The 21,907-nt window shown below is 46.3% G+C and overlaps 1 protein-coding gene across 1 annotated transcript in view; it reads left to right on the top strand.

Annotated features, from left to right (window-relative positions):
• Nucleotides 1–21,907, top strand: part of LOC8032483 (immunoglobulin-binding protein 1b) — a 69,825-nt gene that overhangs the window by 1,511 nt on the left and 46,407 nt on the right. The window contains exons 3-5 of the mRNA XM_029977344.4: nt 6,308–6,392; nt 6,873–7,030; nt 15,583–15,691. Coding sequence (XP_029833204.3) covers nt 6,308–6,392; nt 6,873–7,030; nt 15,583–15,691 — 352 coding nt within the window. The remainder of the gene's footprint in view (nt 1–6,307; nt 6,393–6,872; nt 7,031–15,582; nt 15,692–21,907) is intronic.

The raw sequence follows: 21,907 nt of genomic DNA, 5'->3' as shown, positions 1-21,907 counted from the left end.
CTCGTCGCCCGTACTGACCGCTTCCCCGCTTGTCGCTTGCCATGTTTGTTTGTTTTCTTTTGGCTTTGGCCCGGATACAGAATCGGCCGAAAATCAGACTCCTCCAAAAGCTCGCTCCTCCTCGAAGGTCAGACGTCATAGCGGTCGAGTGGCCATTGGCAGCGTCCGCATTTCTCCGGGTGATTGACATACCTCGGTGAGGTTTCAGCGAAGAATCGCTCCAGAAGCTAGGAACATGCTCCACTTTTTTCGGAGGAGCGCCACTTTTTCGGTTGCGATCAGACGGGGAATCTGTTTCCCGAAACCTGGTTTCGTGGCGCAAGATTCGCCAACAAGATGCATTGTGTGAATAGACTTTAATAGGGGGAGACTGTCGTGGTACTGCCAGGCTTCACTTGCCGAACAGTAGACACGCTGCTCACGGTCACTCGGTGCTTAAAGTCAGGAGGGTCTTGGGGGCTCTGAGGCTTCCCACCACGGATTTCGACGAGTGGTCTGAGGCACCTTTGGGGAGTAGGTCCAACCGTCGCGTCTCTAGCAGCGAAGTTGAGAAGGAAACCCACGGGTACAGCATGAATTCTTTATGCCTGTTTCTGACGCAGTGCTCGACTGACGTAGCCGTACGGTGTGTCAGCATTTAAAGGCAAGCCGCTTGTCAAGAATGACTCCAATGAAGACCAACAAATCACCATAGAATATTGCCTGAGAACTAAAAGACCTGCTCTTCTCAACGAATTCGAGCCCCTTTTCTCCACTGGAATACTCAGGGGAGGACCCTGATGACGAGAATACTGATATGAATTCTCCTCTCAGCAAAGAATAGATGCTTGCGGCTTTGTACGGTATCGGAAGAAATACTACACACGGCAAAGGTGGCATAACATATCCCATGATCGAGAACCTACCAGAAAATTACTTCGACTCCCTCCTTGAACAAATTGACCAAGCTTGGGACACAGGGGAGATACCCCAAAAATGAAAGGAAGCCGTGATCATCCTCGTCCCAAAGCCCAACAAACCACCGGATCAGATAAAAAAACCTAAGACCAATCTTACTCACTTCATGCATACGAAAACTTGCAGAACGCATGGCCTTACGATGTCTTCAATGGCATCTGCTGTAGTTAGGCTTTCCACACCACACCGTGACTGGATTTCGCCGTCACGTATGTTCTCAAGGCACCATGATACTCCTTCAGCACGAAGTGTACGACCGCACCAGCACAGCACAGACCTGCGTCATAGCTGGTGTCGACATACAGAAAGTTTTTGACAATATGTCACATCATGCAATTCTAGATAGGCTAGGACAGACAAGACCGGGTAAAGAACTCTACAATTACGTTTGAGACTTCCTCGCAAGCAGAACATTGAGATCAAAATAGGAGACTACACTAGCTCAAATTTCCCCTCCATGCAGGGTACCCCAAGGTGCAGTCCTCTTTCCTGTACTTTTAACATAGCTTTGAAGGACCTACCCACCCTCCTCCAAACCATTCCCGACCTTCACTTCGGCTTCTATGCAGACAATATTGCCCTATAAAGTGACCGAGGACCTCCAGTTCGCCAGGAGGAAATTATTTGAAGCACTTGACACCATTTAAGATTACATTTGCACCATAGGACTCCAATGCTACCCTGAAAAAATCGGAGTTCATAGTAGCTATTAACAGCAATACCATAGACGCAGAAAAAACATGGGAATCCATATTGCTCTTGCTAGATGAAAACAAGATTTCGAGACAAAAGTGCATCAATTTACTCGGTTTCTACCTCAAACAAAATGGAAAATCCGACAAATGGGCCAAGATAATTAGCAACCAAATCACGGATGTGTTGGGAAGAATAACTCGCAAGAAGCATGAACTCAAAAAACATGAACTATGTAAAACCATAGAAGTCCTGACCACATCTAGAGTCATGTTTGCCACACCATTCACGAGCCTGATCAAAACACTGACTAAAAAACTAAAAACTCAACCACGCTAGGCGACCCAACCCGACTCGTGCTAGACATACCCTAATGCACATCCCTACAAAAAGTTTCTCAAGACATTAGACTTTTCAACACTCGAAGAACGAATCACTGTGCACAGAGCAGCTTAACAACGATGACTTCGAACATCTCAACAAGGCAGAGCCCTGGTCTTAAGCATGGGATACAACAACTTTACACTACCTTCAATCCCAGAACACGAACCCAGAAACCAACCAAGGCAGAAGAGACCAACACAAGAGACATTGAGCGGAACAGTGATTTTACGACATCGCCACCACATGTTATCGCACGGATACAAGCTACAACTACAACACAAAGAGCACCAGCACGGCAGCAGGAGACCCCTGAACCAAAGGCACCCATAGCCACACCAACGCTGCTTCCCCAACCGCACTGGAAATCGAAGCAGTAGTCAAAGCTGTTACTTCACACTCTAGGAATGATCCCACCGCCATCTAAACAAATAGCCAAAGAGCCATCGGAGACTTTGGAAACAATACTCTACCTCACTCGTCATAACCGCATTATCAAACACCCCTAGAGAATGCCCCTATGCAAAAGTCACTACCGAACGGGTCCCTGGGCACCTAGGAACTGAAGAGAACATTAGAGCCAAGGTTTTAGCCTGAGGAGGCGACCCAACAGGCCCTTCAACCCTCTGGCCGACAACCTACGATCGCAGAAGGACACTACGCGAGTCCAGAGTATGCACACTAAAAGAATTTAGAAACAATAGGGAGTTTTAGAATAGCGCACGCTAAAGCTTTGCGCGCGCAAAGAATAGCGTTGTCGCCACTGCGCATGCTCTGAACGCAAACCAGGTTTTGAGCTTTGCGTGCACAATTTTAGCGTGCGCTATTTCTCGGAAATAGCGTGCGTATGCAAAGAGTCTTTGCGCTTCTCCAAGGAGGATTCGTGATGACAACTTGGCTAAAGCCAAGACAAGCAGAGTTAAAAAAATGGCGGCTTGCAGCATTACGTTGGCGACTGCTTTGGCGGCGTTGTGGGTGCGACGTCGGCGGCATCCACGCGACTGCGATTTTCAATACGGGACGACATTGTACTCGGTTTGGCAACGATCACCGGCAACTTGATGCTTGCGACGCACAAACATTTCTCGGCGAAGGTATGATGTGCAAAGGTCAGTACACGAGACCTCTCTTGCCGAGGCGACGCAAGCGGACACGACAGGTCAACCGCTCGCAGCGCATTCTCATGTTTAAACAAATCTAAAATGCTACTCTGGACCAAAAACCTTGTTTTTTTCTATAGTTACAGCATTTCGTGTGTGAAATAAAAATTGTTACTGTATCTTGGTGGCGCCACCAGCGCCGCAAGTGTGAGATGCTTGGGCTTTTGCGTAGCAGAGAGACGCTATTCTAAAACTCTGTTGCGTCGCGTGCGCTAATACAAGCGCTAAATTTAGCACTAGCGTGCGCTAAAATTGCGCACGTTATTCTAAAGCTCCTTAATGTGACAGTCTTTAAAAGCTCGCCACATGCATTTAGCAGAGAGGACGCCACAATTGTCAGATGCACACAAACCAACATACCATTCACAGAACGTCAGGAACACTATACTAGCAGCGCACCACACACGGCCAAATGCACACGCTGCGGCCTCTACCCTGATAACAAACATCAGCCGTGGGAATGCCCAAAAGTTGCTCCCATCACCAAAACCACACTCGACACCCCTGCCACTAACACTTATATCTGGGAGCTAAGGGGGGATGGGTAACCACCCCTTCTGGCAGCGAACCATATCTTTGGTCACTCCTGGTCCAGCACATGAAGAACGTGCTGGGCGAGGAGTGTTAACCACGGGCAGTAGACTTGGTGATCCCATAAAACATTTACTCTCTCTCTCTTCACCTTGACAAAGATCCTCCTTTTGACGAATATTTGGTTAAAGATATGTAAAAAATAAGTGTGTTAATCTAAACTATTGTGCACCATAGACTCCAAATATCAAAAAATCTGTTTTAAAATTTACTTCTTTTTTTCCCTGGAAAGTTCCATTTCAAGTTGTAACAAAAAAGTAATGTGATATAAACCACGGTCTAAGTCACACTTTAATGCAGCTTGATTTTTCTCTTCTCGCTTGGAAGCCAGATTATTTGCTTGCACCACAGCAGTGATGCAGAGTTGACACTCCGGAGTTGGAATTATTCCGGAATCACTCCGCATTTTCGCAACCCCAGAATGGAATGGGAATGGAATTGGATGCCTTTTGCCCGGAATGGAATGGGAATGGAATGGGCCAGATTCTTCTTTTTCTTTTTTCTTTTTCTGTGTATGTGTGCTTACGCTCAGCTAAATCGAGCCAGTCAGCAAGTCGGTTGCTCAGAAATAAAATGAGTGGGAAACTGCTTGCCCGCATGGAGCTTTAGCAGACTTATGCAAAAAAAAGTACAGTACAAAAAAACAAACGTCAAAGCAAAGAGCAGATGGGGGTGGGGTGGCGGTGGCGCCTTTCATGGACGCGCAGCCGACGGGCTTCACTGGCGTTACACGAGAGCGAAACAAGAAACCAAGCACCAAGCAAAAGAAACGAAAGGAGCGGCAAAGGAAGGGAACCGCCATGCGCGACTCCTCATCTTCCTTTTTGTCTTTTTTTATTTATTCTTTTTTTTGCGACGGCATCAAGAATGCATGCGCGCATACTGATATCTGGTAGCAGGGGCGACTCATAACTCGCAGAGTTCTGATAACTGATTGACTCGTGCGCCGCCGAAGGATGATCAGTTATTGTTTTCTTATATATAGTTCGAGGAGCGTTGTTTAGCAGGCGACCAACCCTGCTGCCTGCCACGTTCATTCGCGCGCACTCCTTTAAAGTGCGAAATGTGGGTTTGCTTCGGCCTTAAAACAAACCGAGATTCACTTCTCTCTTCTCTTGCGCTTTGCTCCGACGCTTGTTTTTTTTTATACTGCATTTTTACTTGTAAGTCCGCCTTTTACTTGGTCTCTGTTCCGATGCTTGTTTTCTGTGTTAAATGTTTTACATTCAAGTGGGTTAGGGTTACAAGCAAGCTAGCGGATTCCCGCTCATTTCCTTTGACTTTAGTCTCTGCATACCTTGTTTCACCTTGCGATGGACCACTACGGACACTACGAGTCACCCCAGGCAATCCAGCACCATGAGTGGGACTACACGCACGGCGCGTTGCTGTGCCCCAGGGTCACGCGACACTCAGAAGGCACTGGATTGGTTTCAATGGCTCTTGTTCTGTCTGTTGCGGTTCATCGTAAGGTGAAGTAGACTATCGCCACCGCTCTTGTCGCGTGACCGAACTGACTAGACCTGCAGAAAAACAGTCCCACGCCAGACAAGGCGTGACCGTTGCTGTGAGGGCCACTGAGAAGGAGAGCTGGGTGCTAGCTGCTACTGAGGTTTTGGCTTTCGCGTGACTCGGCTGTCCGGTCTGCATTTGTACTCCTTGCTTTGAACCCTGTTTGAGGCGGTGAAAAGTCAGTTGGACGGTGGTGTCGAGGAGAGACGGGGAATGTCAATTCGAACGGTGCGGTATTGCCCTGTTAATTGCATCTTGGTGTGAAGCTAGCTTTGTCGATGCCATGCAGAAGCTGGTTATTTTTATGGTCTTAAAAAACACACTGGCCGCGTATGTCCTAAATGTCAAATACAAAATCTTTTGAAAAAAGAAAAGAAAATGAGTGGATTTAAGCTTTGCTGTTTTTAAAAACACTTTCTGCCACCAACTTTGTAAAATCAGTGTTTTTTTTAGGCATTGAGCATTTTTTTTTCAATATTTTATGTGTTTGATAATTTCAGCTTTATGCTGCTTATGCCGGCAGCACAATGTAGCTGTCAAGTGCCAGTTTTCACGTTTAGGAATTGGAGGAATGGAATGGAGCAATTCAGCCATTCCAGGAGTGGGAATGGGCAAAGTGTACCCATTCCTAGGAGTTGAAAGAAATTGAATTATCGAAAACTCCGATTCCCCGGACTTGAAATAGAATGGAATGGGGGTGCCCATTCCGCAACACTGCACCACACTCCCTTCGCACCCGCTGAACTGCGCCCTCATCACCTCTCATACTTCACCCTCGTGTACGTCTGTGCCTATTATTCTCTCTTGTGCGTGTCCATTGCCCATTGCCACAGTTATTTTATTTTTAGTTTGGTTTATTAGGCCCTCTGGGGTGGAGCTCTGGCCTCTTAGACTCTCCTTCTTTAAATAAAGAACATCAATTATTCGACTTTTTCAAACTGTGAACTTCTAGACATGTCTTCGGAAGTTGGGCCAGAGGATACGGCTCAAGCTGTCCTTCGCCCTCTTTTCAGGTTTCTGTTGCTCCCGGCATTGCTGGGATCCCTGAGCCAAAAGCGAGTTGGTGGTGACCGCTCCGAAATCCTGCGGCTGTCTGAGGTACGTCCCGGTCGTTTCTCCTCTCGGTCATCCGTAGTACGACGCCCAAAATGCAGCTCCAACCTCCATGTTCACTGCGTCCTCGTTTGGGGTCCCTCAACTTCCTCCCGACGACGCGGCAGATGCGTCGCGCTGTCGACCCTCGCAATTCCGGCTCGTGGGATAGCAGCACCGACGGTTACGGCGAGATGCCCGTTCTGCCGTAGGTGTCTTCCAGCTTGATACTATTGGACTGTCGTAGATTCGGCCACCGGGAGTCGAGACACCGTGGCTCCCGGTGGCGAATTCTGTACCCCGCCGGGATCGCGACATCTGGTCCGACGTGCGAGCTCCCGCGACACGGTTTGTTGCCGCTTCAGGAGGACTTGTGATGCACGCTAAACGTGCGGGACGCCAAACACTCGGGTCGAAGGAGCATTTCGGGTGCCGCGAGTGTAGGGCGTGTGGTTGGTGAGGGGATGGGGGCGTGTTCCTCTTCAGGTGTACTTCCGAGACTTCCTGCACCGTTGTCGGCAGTACGGCCTCACCAGCCATGAAACGGCGGAGGCCAAGGAAGACGATGGCACGGGCGACGACGCCAGCACGAAGACAAGGAACTCCGGGAAGGAGAGCACGGAGAACCTTTTGGCCGCTTGCAGGTTGGTGGTTGGGCTCATTGCTATTTCGTTGGCCTTGTTTTTATTCCATGGGCCTCATTGCTATTTTTGTTTACCTTATCTTCATTCTGTCGGCTTTATTCACATTTCGTTGGCATTGTTGCTATAGCATCGGCCATATTGTTACTTCATTGGGCTTAACTCTTTTTGTATGAAATTTGTTGGAGTTGAGTACAAAATGAAGGGCGTGTGATGTTTTTATAATCTTTAGTTTGCAAGGTTTTGCGGAGCAATTAGTATTGTTTTTATACAACCATGCCTCAGCGGTCCTTTCAGGTAGCACGTCCCGACCTAGGTGCATTTTAACTTTGGTAGAAATTTGCGGTGCGTCCGCTGGGGAGATGGGGGTGGCACCCCTGCAACCTCTTCCGCTGTATCTGTTTCGGCACCAAAATGGCCGATTAAAGCCAAAATAGAAGTAACATGCGGTTCCTCCAGTGGCCGCTGCGGGAGGAATGGCGGCGTTGTATTCGCCATTGGCTCAGTTCTGGTGGACAGATTGGGGCCACATTTTCAGAGCAGTCTCTATGGCAGTTTCCCAACTGAGTGGTTCTAGTAACGTTGGTATGGGGGCACAAGGCTGTACGACTGTACATATGGGAGTACAAGCTGCCAAACCGCGAGCCGTGCTTTATTCTGCAATCCTTTCTTTTTTCCTGGGGAAACACGGAAAGGCGCGGGGGGGGGGGGAGGGTGCTTACGAGGAATCTGCAAGCCGCACTTGGACCAGCAAGGAGCCGCATGCGGCTCGCGAGCCGCGGTTTGGCTACCCCTGGCATAGGACATGGTTAGGGTTGTGCGAATATTTGAAATTTCGAATAGTACTTCCGAATAATATACTATTCGATATTCGCTTCGAGAAGAACTGCACTATTCGCGTTTTTCGAAGTGTTGATTGCCGCGGGTTGGCCCCGTTGAGTGCGCTTCTTACCAAGCACCGGTGCGCTGCGGAGAAGCAACACCCGCGAAGCTCGCTTCCGCGAGATTTGCTTCTCCGCAGCGCACCGGTGCTTGGTAAGAAGCGCACTCAACGGGGTAACCAGCCGCGATAAACTTTGAAAAAGTATGAATATCGTAATTGCGTGCTTGGAAGTAAAGCATACATTCAAAGCGGGATGGTGCACCTGTGCCGACTGTATTTGAAAATAAATGAAAACTTTGTGAATGTGTATATCTACATTGCAGTAAAAATTTTAAAATTAAACTGTTATGCAAGAGTATACTATGTTAGGCAGAGATGCCCTTACAACCTGCAATCATCATGCACGATTCATTCTTTTTTTTAACTCGAGATTAAAGAAATAATATTTTATATAGCGAGATTTGTAAATTAACTTTAGTTGGTATAGTTGGCCATCTCTACAGGATTCATTTCATGTCAAATTCGTCGTTTACTTGCCATCCCAAGACACCAGACCTTCTGTGGTCACAGTTCATAAATATCGATAGATTAAACTTTGCTTATAAATGAACAAGTGGAACAACCTTCACAAGTTTAGCTGGGTTTTTGTCTAAGCATTATGCAATGATAATGAAAGGCGTGGAAAAACTATTCGATATTCGAATCGAAAATATTCGGCCAAAACCACTATTCGCTTCGAATTCGCTTCGAACTCAAAATTCACTATTTGCACAAGATTAGACATGGTATTGAGGCTACAAGGCAAAATCAAAACAACAAAAATGGTGGCGACTAAGCTCGCGCCAATATCACGGTGGCTGTTTTGCGGCTGTAAACTGAGGAAATCACTTAAATTATGTCTGAAATATCGAGCAATAAGCTTTATGGCGGCCAAAATTTTGGTCAATGGTATACATTAACTCTATGGGGCGAGTGGCGGTTCGGCGAAAACGTCCGAATAATCAAGCGTGTCCGAAAAATCGGCGTCCGTAAAATCGGTTGGCGACTATATATTTTTTGCAGACATAAACATGGTTGGGTTGTCAAACTCATATATTTTCCATAAATAAAATGAACAGCTCTCCTTGCACCATTTCAAGTCTTGGCATATCTTCTTAGGTGTTGGGGTCCCAAATTATACTAGCATATTCTATTTTTGATCGAACAAATGATTTATATGTTTGAATTAAATGAATGTTGGAGCATGTTTCAGTTTGCGTCGTAGAAAACCTAATTTTCGAGAAGTGGAAGAACAGATATTTTGAATATTCTGTGTTAAAGTTAGCTCAAGATTTTTATACTCATTTACCTCAGATACCATAATTTTCCACCAATCGTCTTTGTGGAATTAAGCAGTGGGCGGCTCTGTCTTATCACAGCAGCCAGTGCCCATCTGTTTTGTAAAGGGGCCTCCTGCTACTCTTAGCTCGCCGCACGCGGTGGTGGCGGTGCCAGTGTCTGGAAGTTCAGACGATGGCATAGCGAGCGCAGTCCATGAGCAAGTAGAAATGTTTGTATGAGCATCTAATAAATGAAAAACGTTAAGCACTCAATGATCACTCTGTAATGCGAAATTAAAGCGCAGCTCTTTAGAGGGAGGGGAGGGCACGCCCCCTCCTCCTCCATGTCCTCTCCTCCTCCTCTCCCCCATCTCCCCTCCTTCTTCTCATTTCCTCCTCCCCTCCTCCTCCTCTGTACCCTTTCCTCCTCCTCCTGCACACCCTCTCATCCTTCTTCTCTGTACCCTCCCCTCCTCCCACAGTTTCCCCGCTAAATCTAGTAGTGAAAATGACGTCACATGACTTGGTGTCATGTCACCTATGAACAAATTCAGTTTCTCCGCTAGATTTAGCGGGAAAATCGACGACATGCGACGTCAACACCAGTTCAATTCCCCGCTAAATTTAGCAGGGAATTGAATTGGTGTTGAGGTCACATGACTTCAATTTTCGCGCTAAATTAAGCGCGGTTACGCCGACGCCGCGAAACCCGCAAACGGGCGCCTAAGAGCTGCGCTAGGAGGAGCATTCTTTTTTAATGACACCACAATTTCAAACGCAAAGCGAAGGTCGCGGGACTGGGAAAAGTGGGCACAAGGGAAGCGCATGCACGCACATTGGATTGGGAGATGGAAAGACAACCGATCATTGCAAAAGCCGGAATTTTTTCCAAGCCTACACCGAGGTCATGACTGCCCAGACAAGAGGCGGTGCATAGAGATGGGGAGCAGAGTATAATTAGGAGGGTGGTTGTGGCTGGGGCATCCAACGTGTCGCCTCAGCCTTGTCCGCTGGCAGTTTTTGAACGTGCAATCCAGAAGGCAAATGCGACAAACAACAAATTAACGCAGTCATAGGCCTTTTTACTGAGAAAATTTGTAACTGCAGTCATTTATGCCTTTTGAGATCAATTCGTAAATCACAGATTTGTTGTACTGGTTGTAAAAGCACAGTAAATGCATAGGAGGTGGGCAAGGGCTTAGTTCTACCTCATTAAACGGGCATTTTCATATCACGGGCGTTCGTTATCGGTGGCGTACCTGGGGTGTGGCACAAAGAGGAACGTGTCCTAAGCACCACATGGGAGGGGGGAGGGCGCTGGGCCGATGAGGAAGCCCTGGGTTAAGATGGGACAAAGGGCATCCTGGGCCGAAAGCTCTCTCTGCCCAAGCGGCTTGTGTTGAGTGCTCCTCTCGTGCCGAAATACGGTGATCGTCGAAGCCTAGGTATGCCAGGGCGCAACGCTAGACGACAGCCGGCACAAGGGGTGCTCCGACCTCTCTTTCTCTACTGCTGTGCTTGCTTCCCAAGCACTTCTACCCTGCTTCCCACCAAACACAAACAATATCTTGGACTTCCCCTCCCCCTTTCCCCTTTTCATGACACCTAAGTTTTTCTTTTTGATTGCATAAGTGGTAATACGCAGAATTGACGCTGAAACATCATTTACCAGCTGATAGAGTCGGAGTGAATAGAAGCAAAACACCATTGCAAAAAAGAAGAAAAAAATGCATGCCAACGGGAGTGTTTTTAATGTCTAAAGTCCACTTGTTTGTTGAGCACAGTTTCCCGAAACGAGGGCGGAGTTTAGATGCCTCAACTGTCGGTTCCGGCTCGAAGTTGAGCCGTAATCTGCACCGTTTTCGTTGACATTGCAGCAGAGGAAACAAGTGTAGATTTTTTCGAGTTCCCAATCCACTTCGTGACACCCCTTGGGTTCGCGACCCACAGTGTTGGGAAACATTACTCTACTGTTTTCTATTTTTGTGTAAAGCTAATATTGTCTCTGTTTCATAGGTTCTGCCGTGTTTGTGCATGCTGGCATTACCACGCAGTATAGGGGACTGCAGCAGCTGCTCCACTGTTTTTCTTTGAGAAGCTTTGTGAAAAATATCACGCAAAAATAGGAGAAATATATAGTTACGGAAAGCCAGGAAAAATACCATCATTGGCAGTATTGCAGGAGCGAAAGACAATCGCAACCGCAGCTCGCCTCCGTAGAGGACTGCGGGTGCCTCGGTTTCTTTTTTGGGGAGCTACTGCAAGTTCAACGGGGAATGATAAGTAATGAAAATTAAACCAGCGAGACAGAAAGTGACTGCGACGGAAGACCGTCGTAAAGCAGGACTCTGAGTTACGAGTTCATGATTTGGGCGGCTTTTGAAACGGGGTACGGACTTGCAAAGATTGCGTTCAAAAGAAGGCTTGAAAATTCAAAAATGAACTTTCGTGATGCTGCCTCATGGCGAATTCTACTCATCATTGTTGGCTCCGGGATCGACTTCTTTGGAGCGCGCATCAGCCACTATTCGTCTTGGATCAATCCGGATGTCTCTCTCATTGTTTTGGAGCAGCGCCGACTCCAGATCTCGTTTGGGTGCCCAGATCTCGATGTGCCGATTTTCCCGGAGCTAGTGGAAGCCAATCCCTGGGAGCACGCGACTCCCTGCCTCGCCGAGCATGGCGTGAACGGCTCAAAAACCCGGAGCACGCAAGCACTTTCCGGAAATGACGAGAGCTTAGTGCGATGGGGAGTGCCAGGAAGACAGTCGGCCACTCCTGGATACTTTACGTATTCCACCGGTGGAGTCGGAGGTGCAGCCAGCGACTCCGCACAGATTGTATGCTCCGTAGCAGATTTAAGCTAGAGATCTGAAATGACCAGTGGAGAATTTGCCGTGAGACATGAAAGTGCTCCGAGATTATTTTTAGAATGAAAGAGAAATACTGGTAAGCAGGTTCGCTTAAAGAGACACTGACACGGTATTTATGCTCACCGAGGTTTTTATTTGTACATGACGTGTGAGAGCCTAACTACTAGTGATGGACCGAATCTGCCCAACTTCAGATTCAGCAAAATTCGGCAAATGCCGAATCTTTGAAGGAACGTTTGGCAAAGATTCGGCAAACATTCGGCAAATGTATGCGCACGCGCGAGAACGCGACGGAGCCATGGATTGCAAATGGGCGCCGTGCAGTTGTGCGGTTACTATGTGCAGTGTAGTACAACCAGCGGTTACGGCGCGGTGTGGAGTAAGCAGCACAGTAACCGTGCGTTTGTGAGCGAGCGTGGTTCTCTTCAATATTTTCTGCCTCAAGAATAGAATATCGACCAGTAATTTACGCAGTCCACTGCGCAAGTGCAAATGATGCAGTGCGTTCTGAAACATTGGCCGACAATTACTTTAAGACACTCCTCGCAATTATAACAATTCTGTTTTCGGCTCAGGAGTAGTGTGTTCCAAAACAAAATAATATTGCTTTTTCAATTAGTGTTATTTCGCGATTTCAATGTATCTGCATAAAACTAAACACAGAACTATAATGCTCGACGTTGCACATCCGACCATTCCTAACTCTCCCTATCTTCCGAAACGTTTGTGTGTGTCCTAACACCAGAAACTGGCATTTTAAAGGTTGAAAACGAGATGTTGCGAATATGGGACGCACACTTTCATACAAGGCTGTCGTCAAGTGACTCAAATCGAAAAACATGCATATTTACCGTATTTACTCGCATATTGGTCGATACGTCGTATAGGTCGACCCCCTAACTTCGAGACCCCCGAAAAAAAAAAAAAGTTGAAAAATATAATACCAGGATTCGCGTATTGGTCGACCCCCCAGTTTTGATGAGGCGATTTTTGAAAAACAGGTCGACCTATACGCGAGTAAATACGGTACACTATTATTATTATCCCTTCTGGGGAAGGTGGGGGTGTCAGTGTCCCTCATGTCGTCTGCCTACACAGGAACTCTAGTGATTGCAAACAATAATTGCTGTATTACATCTGCTACACATAAAGATCCACGCGTGAGTCTCTTCATAAGTTCATTTCTGTGGAAACTAGTGTCGGTGGGTACGGCCAGTGTGGCTGTAGACAATGGCAATCTTTCTACCGCATCAGTTCGGTCGTTTTACCGCCGAACCTGGCCGAGCGACAAACGTAACAAGACGAAGGCGTTTGTAAGAGCATCCACAATTTAGGCTCGTAACCACTTCGTAGTTCTCACGGTGGCCACATAGCACCATGTCGTTGGTTGTATAGTGCAAGGAACGCATTTGTATCACAAAATGAAGCGGAAACGACATAACACAGCCATGATCACGCCGAAACCGGAACCAACCAAATTGAAGCCACCTCATCACACCGAGTGCGTCGGGGCCCTCTGTCCGCCGGTCAAGGAAATTACTGGAATGGAAAGTTCCACAGAAATCGACAAGAGGTTTCGGCCCGAATTTGACGGACTGTGGTACGGTGCCAATGAGGATAGCTTACAGAATGCTCCAGTTTTGGTGAATTCTAAAGCTGTGACGTCAATGCACGTAATTCGTTGCTCTCAAAGCCGACTGACCTGGAAGTATTGAGACCTGCGGAATTCCTTCACTTCTTCCCCAATCTTCGCATTTCCATTCAGATACGGCTAACCATATCAGTTTACATCTCTGGCTGTGAGAGGTCGTTCTGTGAGTTGAAATGAATATTTTCATATTTGCGAGCTTCCATGTGTCAAGGCAGATTTGGGTGATTTTGCTCCGCAGAGGAAAACTCAGCAGATTGACTTCGATGACGTTGAAGACCGATTCTCTTCGGCGAGAGCAAGAAAAGCTTTGTTGTAGTTTTTATGCAGTGCCACGAGTCATTAACTTGTTTTATATTTGTTCCGGGAATGCCCATAGGTGTCAAATAAAATGTCAGAATCTTAGGCAGCACTTTCCTTCTGATACTTTGTTTATAACTTTATCTAAGCGTCTTCGCGATTTATCGGACCATTAGTATGCTCACTGTTTTCTCTTCTGTGTCGTTCAGAGTTGTTAAGAACCAGTGCAGTTCTGAAATGTATACTTTTTTCTTTTGCTACAAAATATGGGTGACAGTCAAGGATTAGGAGTTGGTTTGACAGGAGCCTATAGTACAATGCAAGGGAATGGATGTGCTGAGACACAGCCAGTCTGCTTTCATAAACACGCGCGGGTTTACACAAGGATGCCACGACAGCAGCCACCACCGCCGTCATCGTCAGCGAGGGTACAGAAAAACTGCTTGCCACAGGCAGGTATTTGACTCCGCACGTATCGTGTTCAAAGTATTGTTACAGTCCGTATGGAAGTTTAATAGTACTGACATTTGTGAACGTAAAAGCTGGGAAAACATAAATCGAGAATACATCTATAAGGTTCTACCTCACGACACACGTCTGGTACGTGACAGGAAAAAGAACCGCAGGTTTTCCACATTTGCTTTTTCTCAATAAACTTTGAGCCCTTCGGTAACCAGGTAATATTCTATGGAGTGTTCACTCAATCAATTTCTTTGAGGCCAATGTCACACACACCCTCGCACACATTTCAGTTGATAAGGTCACCGGAGGGACGAGAAAGGCGGGGAAGTTTTTTTACTTCTTCCGCCTCTAGCTTCCTACTTTGTATAATGTTTTGGTATCCCGTGAGCCTCGAGCGCGCACGTGCAGCCAAAGCACGTCACAAGGCAAGGAGCGCATGTAGGAGGCCTCTTTAAAGAGGCGGCCTGCTGCCCTCATTCTGTCGACAACTGTAGTGGAAGAACTGCGGAAGAAAGAAAAATGAAAGACGTTTACAAATCTTTGTAATGCAAAAATAGAGCACAGCTCTTGAGGAGGAGGAGGGGAGGATACGAAGGGGAGGATATGCCTCTCCTCCTCCTCTATACCCTCCCATTCTCCTCCTCCTAGCCTCCTCCTCTCCTGTTCCTTCTCCTCCTCTCCCCTGCTCCTCCTCCTGCCGCTTAATTTGTTCATGGGTGTCGGGACACGAAGTCATGACATCATTTTTTCCCGCTAAATTTAGCGGGGAAACTGAATTGGTGTCGAGGTGACGGGACGTCAATTTTCCCGCTATATTTAACGGGAAAACTACCCCGCTAAACTTAGCGGGAAAATTAACCCGCTAAATTTATCAGAAAATTTTTCCCGCTATATTTAAGGGGAAATTTTAGTGCTAAACTTAGCGGAGAAATTTTCTCTGATAACTTTAGTGGGAAGCGTTTCAAAATGCAACATGTGTGGTTACGCCGAAGGCGATGCCGCTGAGCCCGGAAGCGGGTGCCTAAGAGCTGTGCTCTAAAGTCTTTTTGTTCTCGTCCGTGTTTGTGCAGGAGACGTCAAGAAAAGATCCAGCGTTTTGAACAGCAGAAGGCCATGGAGGAAAGGCAGACGCAGCTCAGGGAATTGCTCCAGAACCCGAACGTGGACGACGAGCTAGTGGTGTGTTGCTTTCTCGATTGTCCCGTGCTGCTCCATAGGTACGGCGCGAACCCGACGGCGCATTGGCACTTTGAAGGGACGCTATAAATCAGTTTCTCGGCGTATCGTGCCACGATTTACTGCGGAGGTGTGCGTGGGCTTTTCATTCGTTATGTGCAAGTACAAAAACTCCGTAAAATACCGGGCAAGCGCCCACTCTAGATTTAGAGATAATCGCAAAAATATGGGGATGGGCACTGTCCGGCAGACTTGTACCGTACGCATTACAAGTAATCAAATTACTTGTAATCGATTACTTTTTGGAGTAATTTTGTAATCAGTTGATTACTTTTATTTGGCAGTAATCACGAGAGTAATTTGATTACTTTTTGAAGTAATAAAATTACTTGTAACCGTTACAATTTGTCCACGGGACCCTCCCACCCCGGGCACACGCCTTTTTTTTTATAAAATGACAAAAATAAAATTTGCTTTTTTTTTTCGAACGGAAAAAAAGAAAGATTTTTGTGGAGGTGTAGGAAACGAGGTCAATCTCTTTCTATGTACAGTTTCTGTGAAATGTCCGTTTCTTTTTTTTTTTTTTGAGCTGGGATTGGGAGTGGGAAGTCCCAGGGAAGCACAGTGCGTGACAAAGGCCATTCAGGGCAATGTTTGAGAAAGCAGAATGTAGCTTTAAGAGTCCTTCGTTCAAACTAGCCCCCTCACGCACACACATACAAAAATAAAAAAAAATAAAAAAAAAAAATCTTGCTTAGGGTGCCTACACGCAGCCCTTAGGAGAACCAGAACCGAAGAATGCCTAAAGCGGATGCAAAATAAAACAAAGGCAGTTGAAATATTTCCCCATTTCCCCTACGTGTGGTCTTTGTGACAATGTTTCGAGTTGAGAAGTGGTCGGGGCGATCCCTTCCGCTAATGGATACTACACATGATCCGTTTCAAATCCTGAAGCTGCTGCTCTTTTGTATAACATGCGAGCTCATCCTCATGTGAATAATAAAATGAGCGACGGAAACTTTGAGCGACAACCCTTGCTCAAGCTTAACAAGATCCAGAACCCGCTCCGCCCCCCCCCCCCCCCACACACACACACTGGCAAACGCCCAAATCATTAGACGTCTTCAAACGAATTCCATGCTTGTGTCCGCATGTGAAAGTGCAACGACCACGAAGAGGGAGCCAGTTTTTCTTCTTCAATACTTGTGCAAATGTGAAATATAGGTTGGAAGTAGTTCATTGTTATTAGCGCTAAAGATGTGTCTTCACACAATAAAGTAATCGGAAAAGTAACGATTACTTTTTTAAGTAATGTCGAATTACTTTTGCCGTCGAGTAATCAAGTAATCTAATCGAATACTTTTTAGCCAAGAGTAATAGTAATTGTAATCGATTACTTTTTTTTAGTAACGTGTACAAGACTGCTGTCCGGTCATCAATTTTACATATCAATGTACTGTGCATATTTTCTCAGATCTTAGAAATTTGGGAATGGGCGCTCATTGTGGTATGGGCAGATGCATGGTATTCTACGGTATGAACTCCTCTGGATAAAAAAAAAAAAAAGAGAAAAACATTTTTTTATGGTTGAATGCCCAGCTAAGCCCTTTTTTTTAAATGCATTCTTAAATGTTTTAGCATTTGAAAATGCATTTGAATGGTCGTGGTTTGAACTAGATTGGTTTTGTGACGTTGCAGCGCGGTTTCCGCCGTGCTCCTTCGCTTCATTCTTGTTACATGCACCTTCCCTCTTACGTAAAAGAAGAACAGTCTTCTCGCATGCTTCCAAGGACTAGTCGCCGTTGGTTCTTACTTCCCTTACGATTGCACCGGAGCGGAGGCACATGCTTTCGTTTTCCCTGTATGCACAACATACACATCAACATAAAAGCAGGGTGCAGCGGCGATGCCGTTTGCGCTTAACTGCCAACACTCGGGAGGAAAGGTTGGCTGTTCGAGGACAACATTATGCGGGCCGTAGGTAGCGATCGAGGGAAGCTGTGGTGGCTGCGTCTGAAACCGCCGACGCCCGGGAAAACGAACTGGCTCTCCGAAAACGATAGTGTGCGGACCGTTGGGAGACTGGAATTCCCGTCCCTCGCCGAGTTGAAACGTCTGCTCTAAATGCTAACGCATTTCGCCGAGAATCGGCGTAACCACAGCAATGATTTCGGCACATCTTTTTTTGCAAAATGATGAGGTAGTTTTGTGGTCCATTGTGGCCTTTATTACAGCGGAAGAATGGGTGGAATGAAAATACAAGTGACTTACCTTTTATATTCGTCATTTTGCCAAAACAAAAAATGACACAGTCGACCAACATGTCATTTCATAGTTTCACACACGAGTTAGCCGAGCCCATAAGTAAGAATGTTTTTTTTCATCAATTTTCAGGTGGACTCATGCTTCCATATTTTAACTAAACAATTGCATTATCTAAATAAACTCCTTTGTGGTATTTTACCTAACAATTTAGAAAAGAAGACTGATTTATGCGGTTTCTTGGGTTAATGTGCCTTTTGGCTCATTAATCCTTTCAAAAGAAAACAGGCATGATGCCATGCCTCATTAACTGAAGAGCGTGTTGGTAACAATGATTCGCAACAGAAAGAATAAAACAAACTCCGGACAAGGGACAACAAACATTTCTTTCAACTGGCAACTACAGAAATGAGCCCAAAAGGACTCCTTGCAATAGGTGACCGGCGTTTGAGCCGGAAGTTTTGTCATCCGAAGCGAGGCACCACGTGACTTCACGCTTCCGGTTCGTCCGGAGCCGGTCGTGGTTCGTCCAGCTGAATCGAGAGCCCTTCTAGGCGTGGTAGCCGCGCTGTATTCGCGGTGAAAATGGTTCACAGCTCCGCGGTACGTTGTTCTAACGCAAGCCATAGAGGGCATAAGATGTTCCAGTTCCCGTGGAACAAAGCATGGAAGCAACGATGGGCCGTCGCTGTTAAGGGGGGACACTACCCAAAAAAAATCTATTTCTGCAAAAAAAGTTGTTTTTGAAAAATGTTATATTTACATCCACCAACATCTAGAGAGTATTCCCAGGAAGTTTCATTAGTTTACACCGCATAGTGAATTCTTTATAAATTATTTTCGGTCCACTGATGCTAAAGAAAAGGTAGAGGTTGGAGCACTTTGAATGCATCTTTCTCCGTTCCACTTTTTGGCATAAATTTCACTTTAGGAAAACTATCGTTTTGCTGTTATGTAGCTTGGATTCATTTTTATAAGTTTTTCTGGGGTGAAATTTTAAGAGGAAGATAACTATCAGCTTGTATTTTTTATTTTTGTCAATTCTCATGCTCAAAAACTAAAATTTTGGACAAAGGATGGAAATCTAAAAAACAGTAGTTGTGTTTGTGTTTTTTTTTGTCATAAAAGATGGTATAATATAAAAATATAGCTCCATAGTTATCTGCTCTGAACTGTCCTAAAGCAATATAACACATGAAAACAACAAATTTATAAATAATTTCAAAACGATAGTTTTCCTACGCAGACACGCCCACTTTCGTCTTTGAACATTTGCCATTTGTTTTGTGCTTCACCCAGGTTAACAAAATTTGGCACAAATGTTCTCAACATCAACAGAAACAAGCCCTGTAAATGTCATTTAAATCAGAGAAGTGGTTCAAATATTAAATGTTTTGGGTAGTGTCCCCCCTTAAGCGAGTGATATGGAGCGAAGTGACCTGTGACAGACAAACGTCGGTGACCGTTTATGCGCGGCCAATATTGTTACAGGCCAGTAGAACCTGTTCTTTCTTCAGGTAGGGGCCGCGGGAAATAACGATCTCTTACAGACTTCTGGCACCCACCAAAAGGTCTTGATTAATCCGCGAAGCGGTGAGCACTGCTTGCCGTACAAGGCATCCGCGAGAACGCGAGATGCGATCTCGCAGGCAATCAGTTCATGCCATGACGTTTCGTCGACATACAGTGCTATCACCATGCCGTTTAATTCTTATATCGACAGCTCGGATTAACTTTTTCTGTAATGAGCCGCCGCAGACTGTTCCCGCAAAGCGGCGGTGAATGGGTGTCTTACTATAATATAAATAAACAAAAGAACAGGTCAGCTTGCTGCAATATAAAGAAGTAAGAGCAAATGGGCAGCACCTTCATATTGACTGATAATAAACCAGTAGTACGACCCTGTGTAACTCATATCAGAATCGGTGGTTGTTCATGCATGCTTTCTTACTCGACATCATTAAAAAAACGTGAAAGGGGGGGGGGGGGGGGGGTTATGACAGTTCACGGGGGACAACTTAGTTGAAGTACCAAAAACGCGTGAGTGTTAAAAAGCAGGGGAAAAAGTGGCCGAGTGGGCTAACGCGTCTCAGCTCGGAGCGTGGAGCGAAAGCTTACGCTGGGAACCTCCTGGGTTCGGTCCCCCACCGAACCCGCCCGTTTCGATCTGGATGAGTTTCGTACCGGCACGCGTTCGTGCGATCACTACTGCGTGATGCACGTTAAAACGTTAGCGGTTGTACTGTACCGGCTAAATTTCTCATCTACAGCTAAGAGACCGATTACCCGTTGAGGCGCATCTCCATCAAGGTTGTATAAACATACAGAGAAAACCAATTTTTAGTGTTAAAAAGCAAGGATTGTCACGTAATCTGATGTCATCGAAACTAACTTGTGTACGGAAGTGGCATTTCAATCGCGCGAGAAAACATATTAGCTCAGTTTGAAACGCCGTCTGACCGACTTCTTTCCCTGTCTTCAACTTTTGATTGCTTCAAGATTTTCTTACCCAGTTTCAGGTGTTCTAACAAAATGAGAAAAATACGCCAGACCTCCAATCGGGCATTTCAGCTGGCCGCGTCCTACGGCGTACATTCGCACCTATTTCAGTCGTGATGTGATCTAACGAACCATCAAAAATAAACAGAACCCAAATGAAAAACGCTGGCTCAAAAGGAAAACGAAACATCTAGCCTGAGTTTTCATGCGAAGACCTGGAAAGCGCGGTGCGAGTGCAGCTTGCCGCCGGCCGCACTCGCTCTGCGCTTTCGTGGACGTTCTCGATGCTTCTGCGTACCGACTACTACTTAACATACCCATAGAAGTAACTTGAAACGTTTAGAAGTGCGTAAGTCGCCCAGCAGCAGAGGAAGGTGGCCCGGATTGATCGGGTTTCAACACCCGCTCACGCTTCCATAACCGTCATGGGGCTGCGTCGGCTGCTAGCTACGAACCGGAAGTGAAGATTACCCAGAGTGCTTTGCGGCTGCTGCCAAACGCCGGTCACCTATTCAAAACGGCCGGAAGAAAAAGAGAGAAAGGGTGTGAATGAGGTATGTGCCTGCCTATTGAGCAAACAACGGCAGCGCGGCGATGTAACCGGAGGTGCCAGGAGGGATGGCCCAGGCCGCTGGTAACGGGATGCACGGGACGCCTGGAAGCAACAGACTGGGCGTGGCCAAACAGAAAACGAGTTAAAGGAAAGTGTAAAGAGTTGTGGAGTAGAGAGAAATATAAAATGTGAAGTAAAGTGAGCAGAGAAAGTTTTCGTGTGGTGGGGGCGGTTATAATCTACGCTAATTCCGGATTCAAGTAGGTTATTTCTTCTTTAGAGAGAAAAAGGGGAGGTGCGGAAACATTGTTCTCAGCAGTGTTCATGCTGAATGGCTCGATTATTTCTCTACCGAATCTGTTATGATGCTTTCCAAGAACCTTTGTGTTCCTGAAACAGGGAACACAGTCAGTGCATGTGCGGGCATGAACGACTATGGGGTGAAAGGAATCAGCCGACAAACGGGAAACCTCTAAATTATGCTCTCTGAGTCTGTGGTTAATGCATCTTCCTGTCTGCCCAATATACTGCCTCCCGCAAGACAAAGGAATGGAATAAACTTTTCCCTCCTTGCACGGGTTTTTCCTGGTTGTTGACTCGTAGACAGGACTGCTTAAGCCGCATTTTACAAGAAAAAACAACACTCGCGTTGAAGTGGGATCCGAGAGCCCTCAAACGGTGCAATGAATTGTGCGTGTTTAGGATGATGGCAAATCGTTCCGGCCTTCTGTTCTTGGTTGCTACACAAGGACGATTAATGCGAAGAATGAACTTCTCCAAGGTGTTCCGCAAAAGGTCCTCCGGATACCCCGCGTTGACAAGCCTAAGATGCTGAAAATGAAGACTTGTTTCCAAAAAGTGTGGGCATGACTTTGAAAAGGACGACATAAAGAGGGTTTTTACGA

This window comes from Ixodes scapularis, unplaced genomic scaffold (genome assembly GCF_016920785.2).
Source record: "Ixodes scapularis isolate PalLabHiFi unplaced genomic scaffold, ASM1692078v2 PGA_scaffold0__279_contigs__length_252992795, whole genome shotgun sequence".
NCBI lineage: Eukaryota > Metazoa > Arthropoda > Arachnida > Ixodida > Ixodidae > Ixodes > Ixodes scapularis.
Note: the sequence above shows the minus strand (reverse complement) of the source record. Positions and strands in the feature narration are given on the sequence as shown.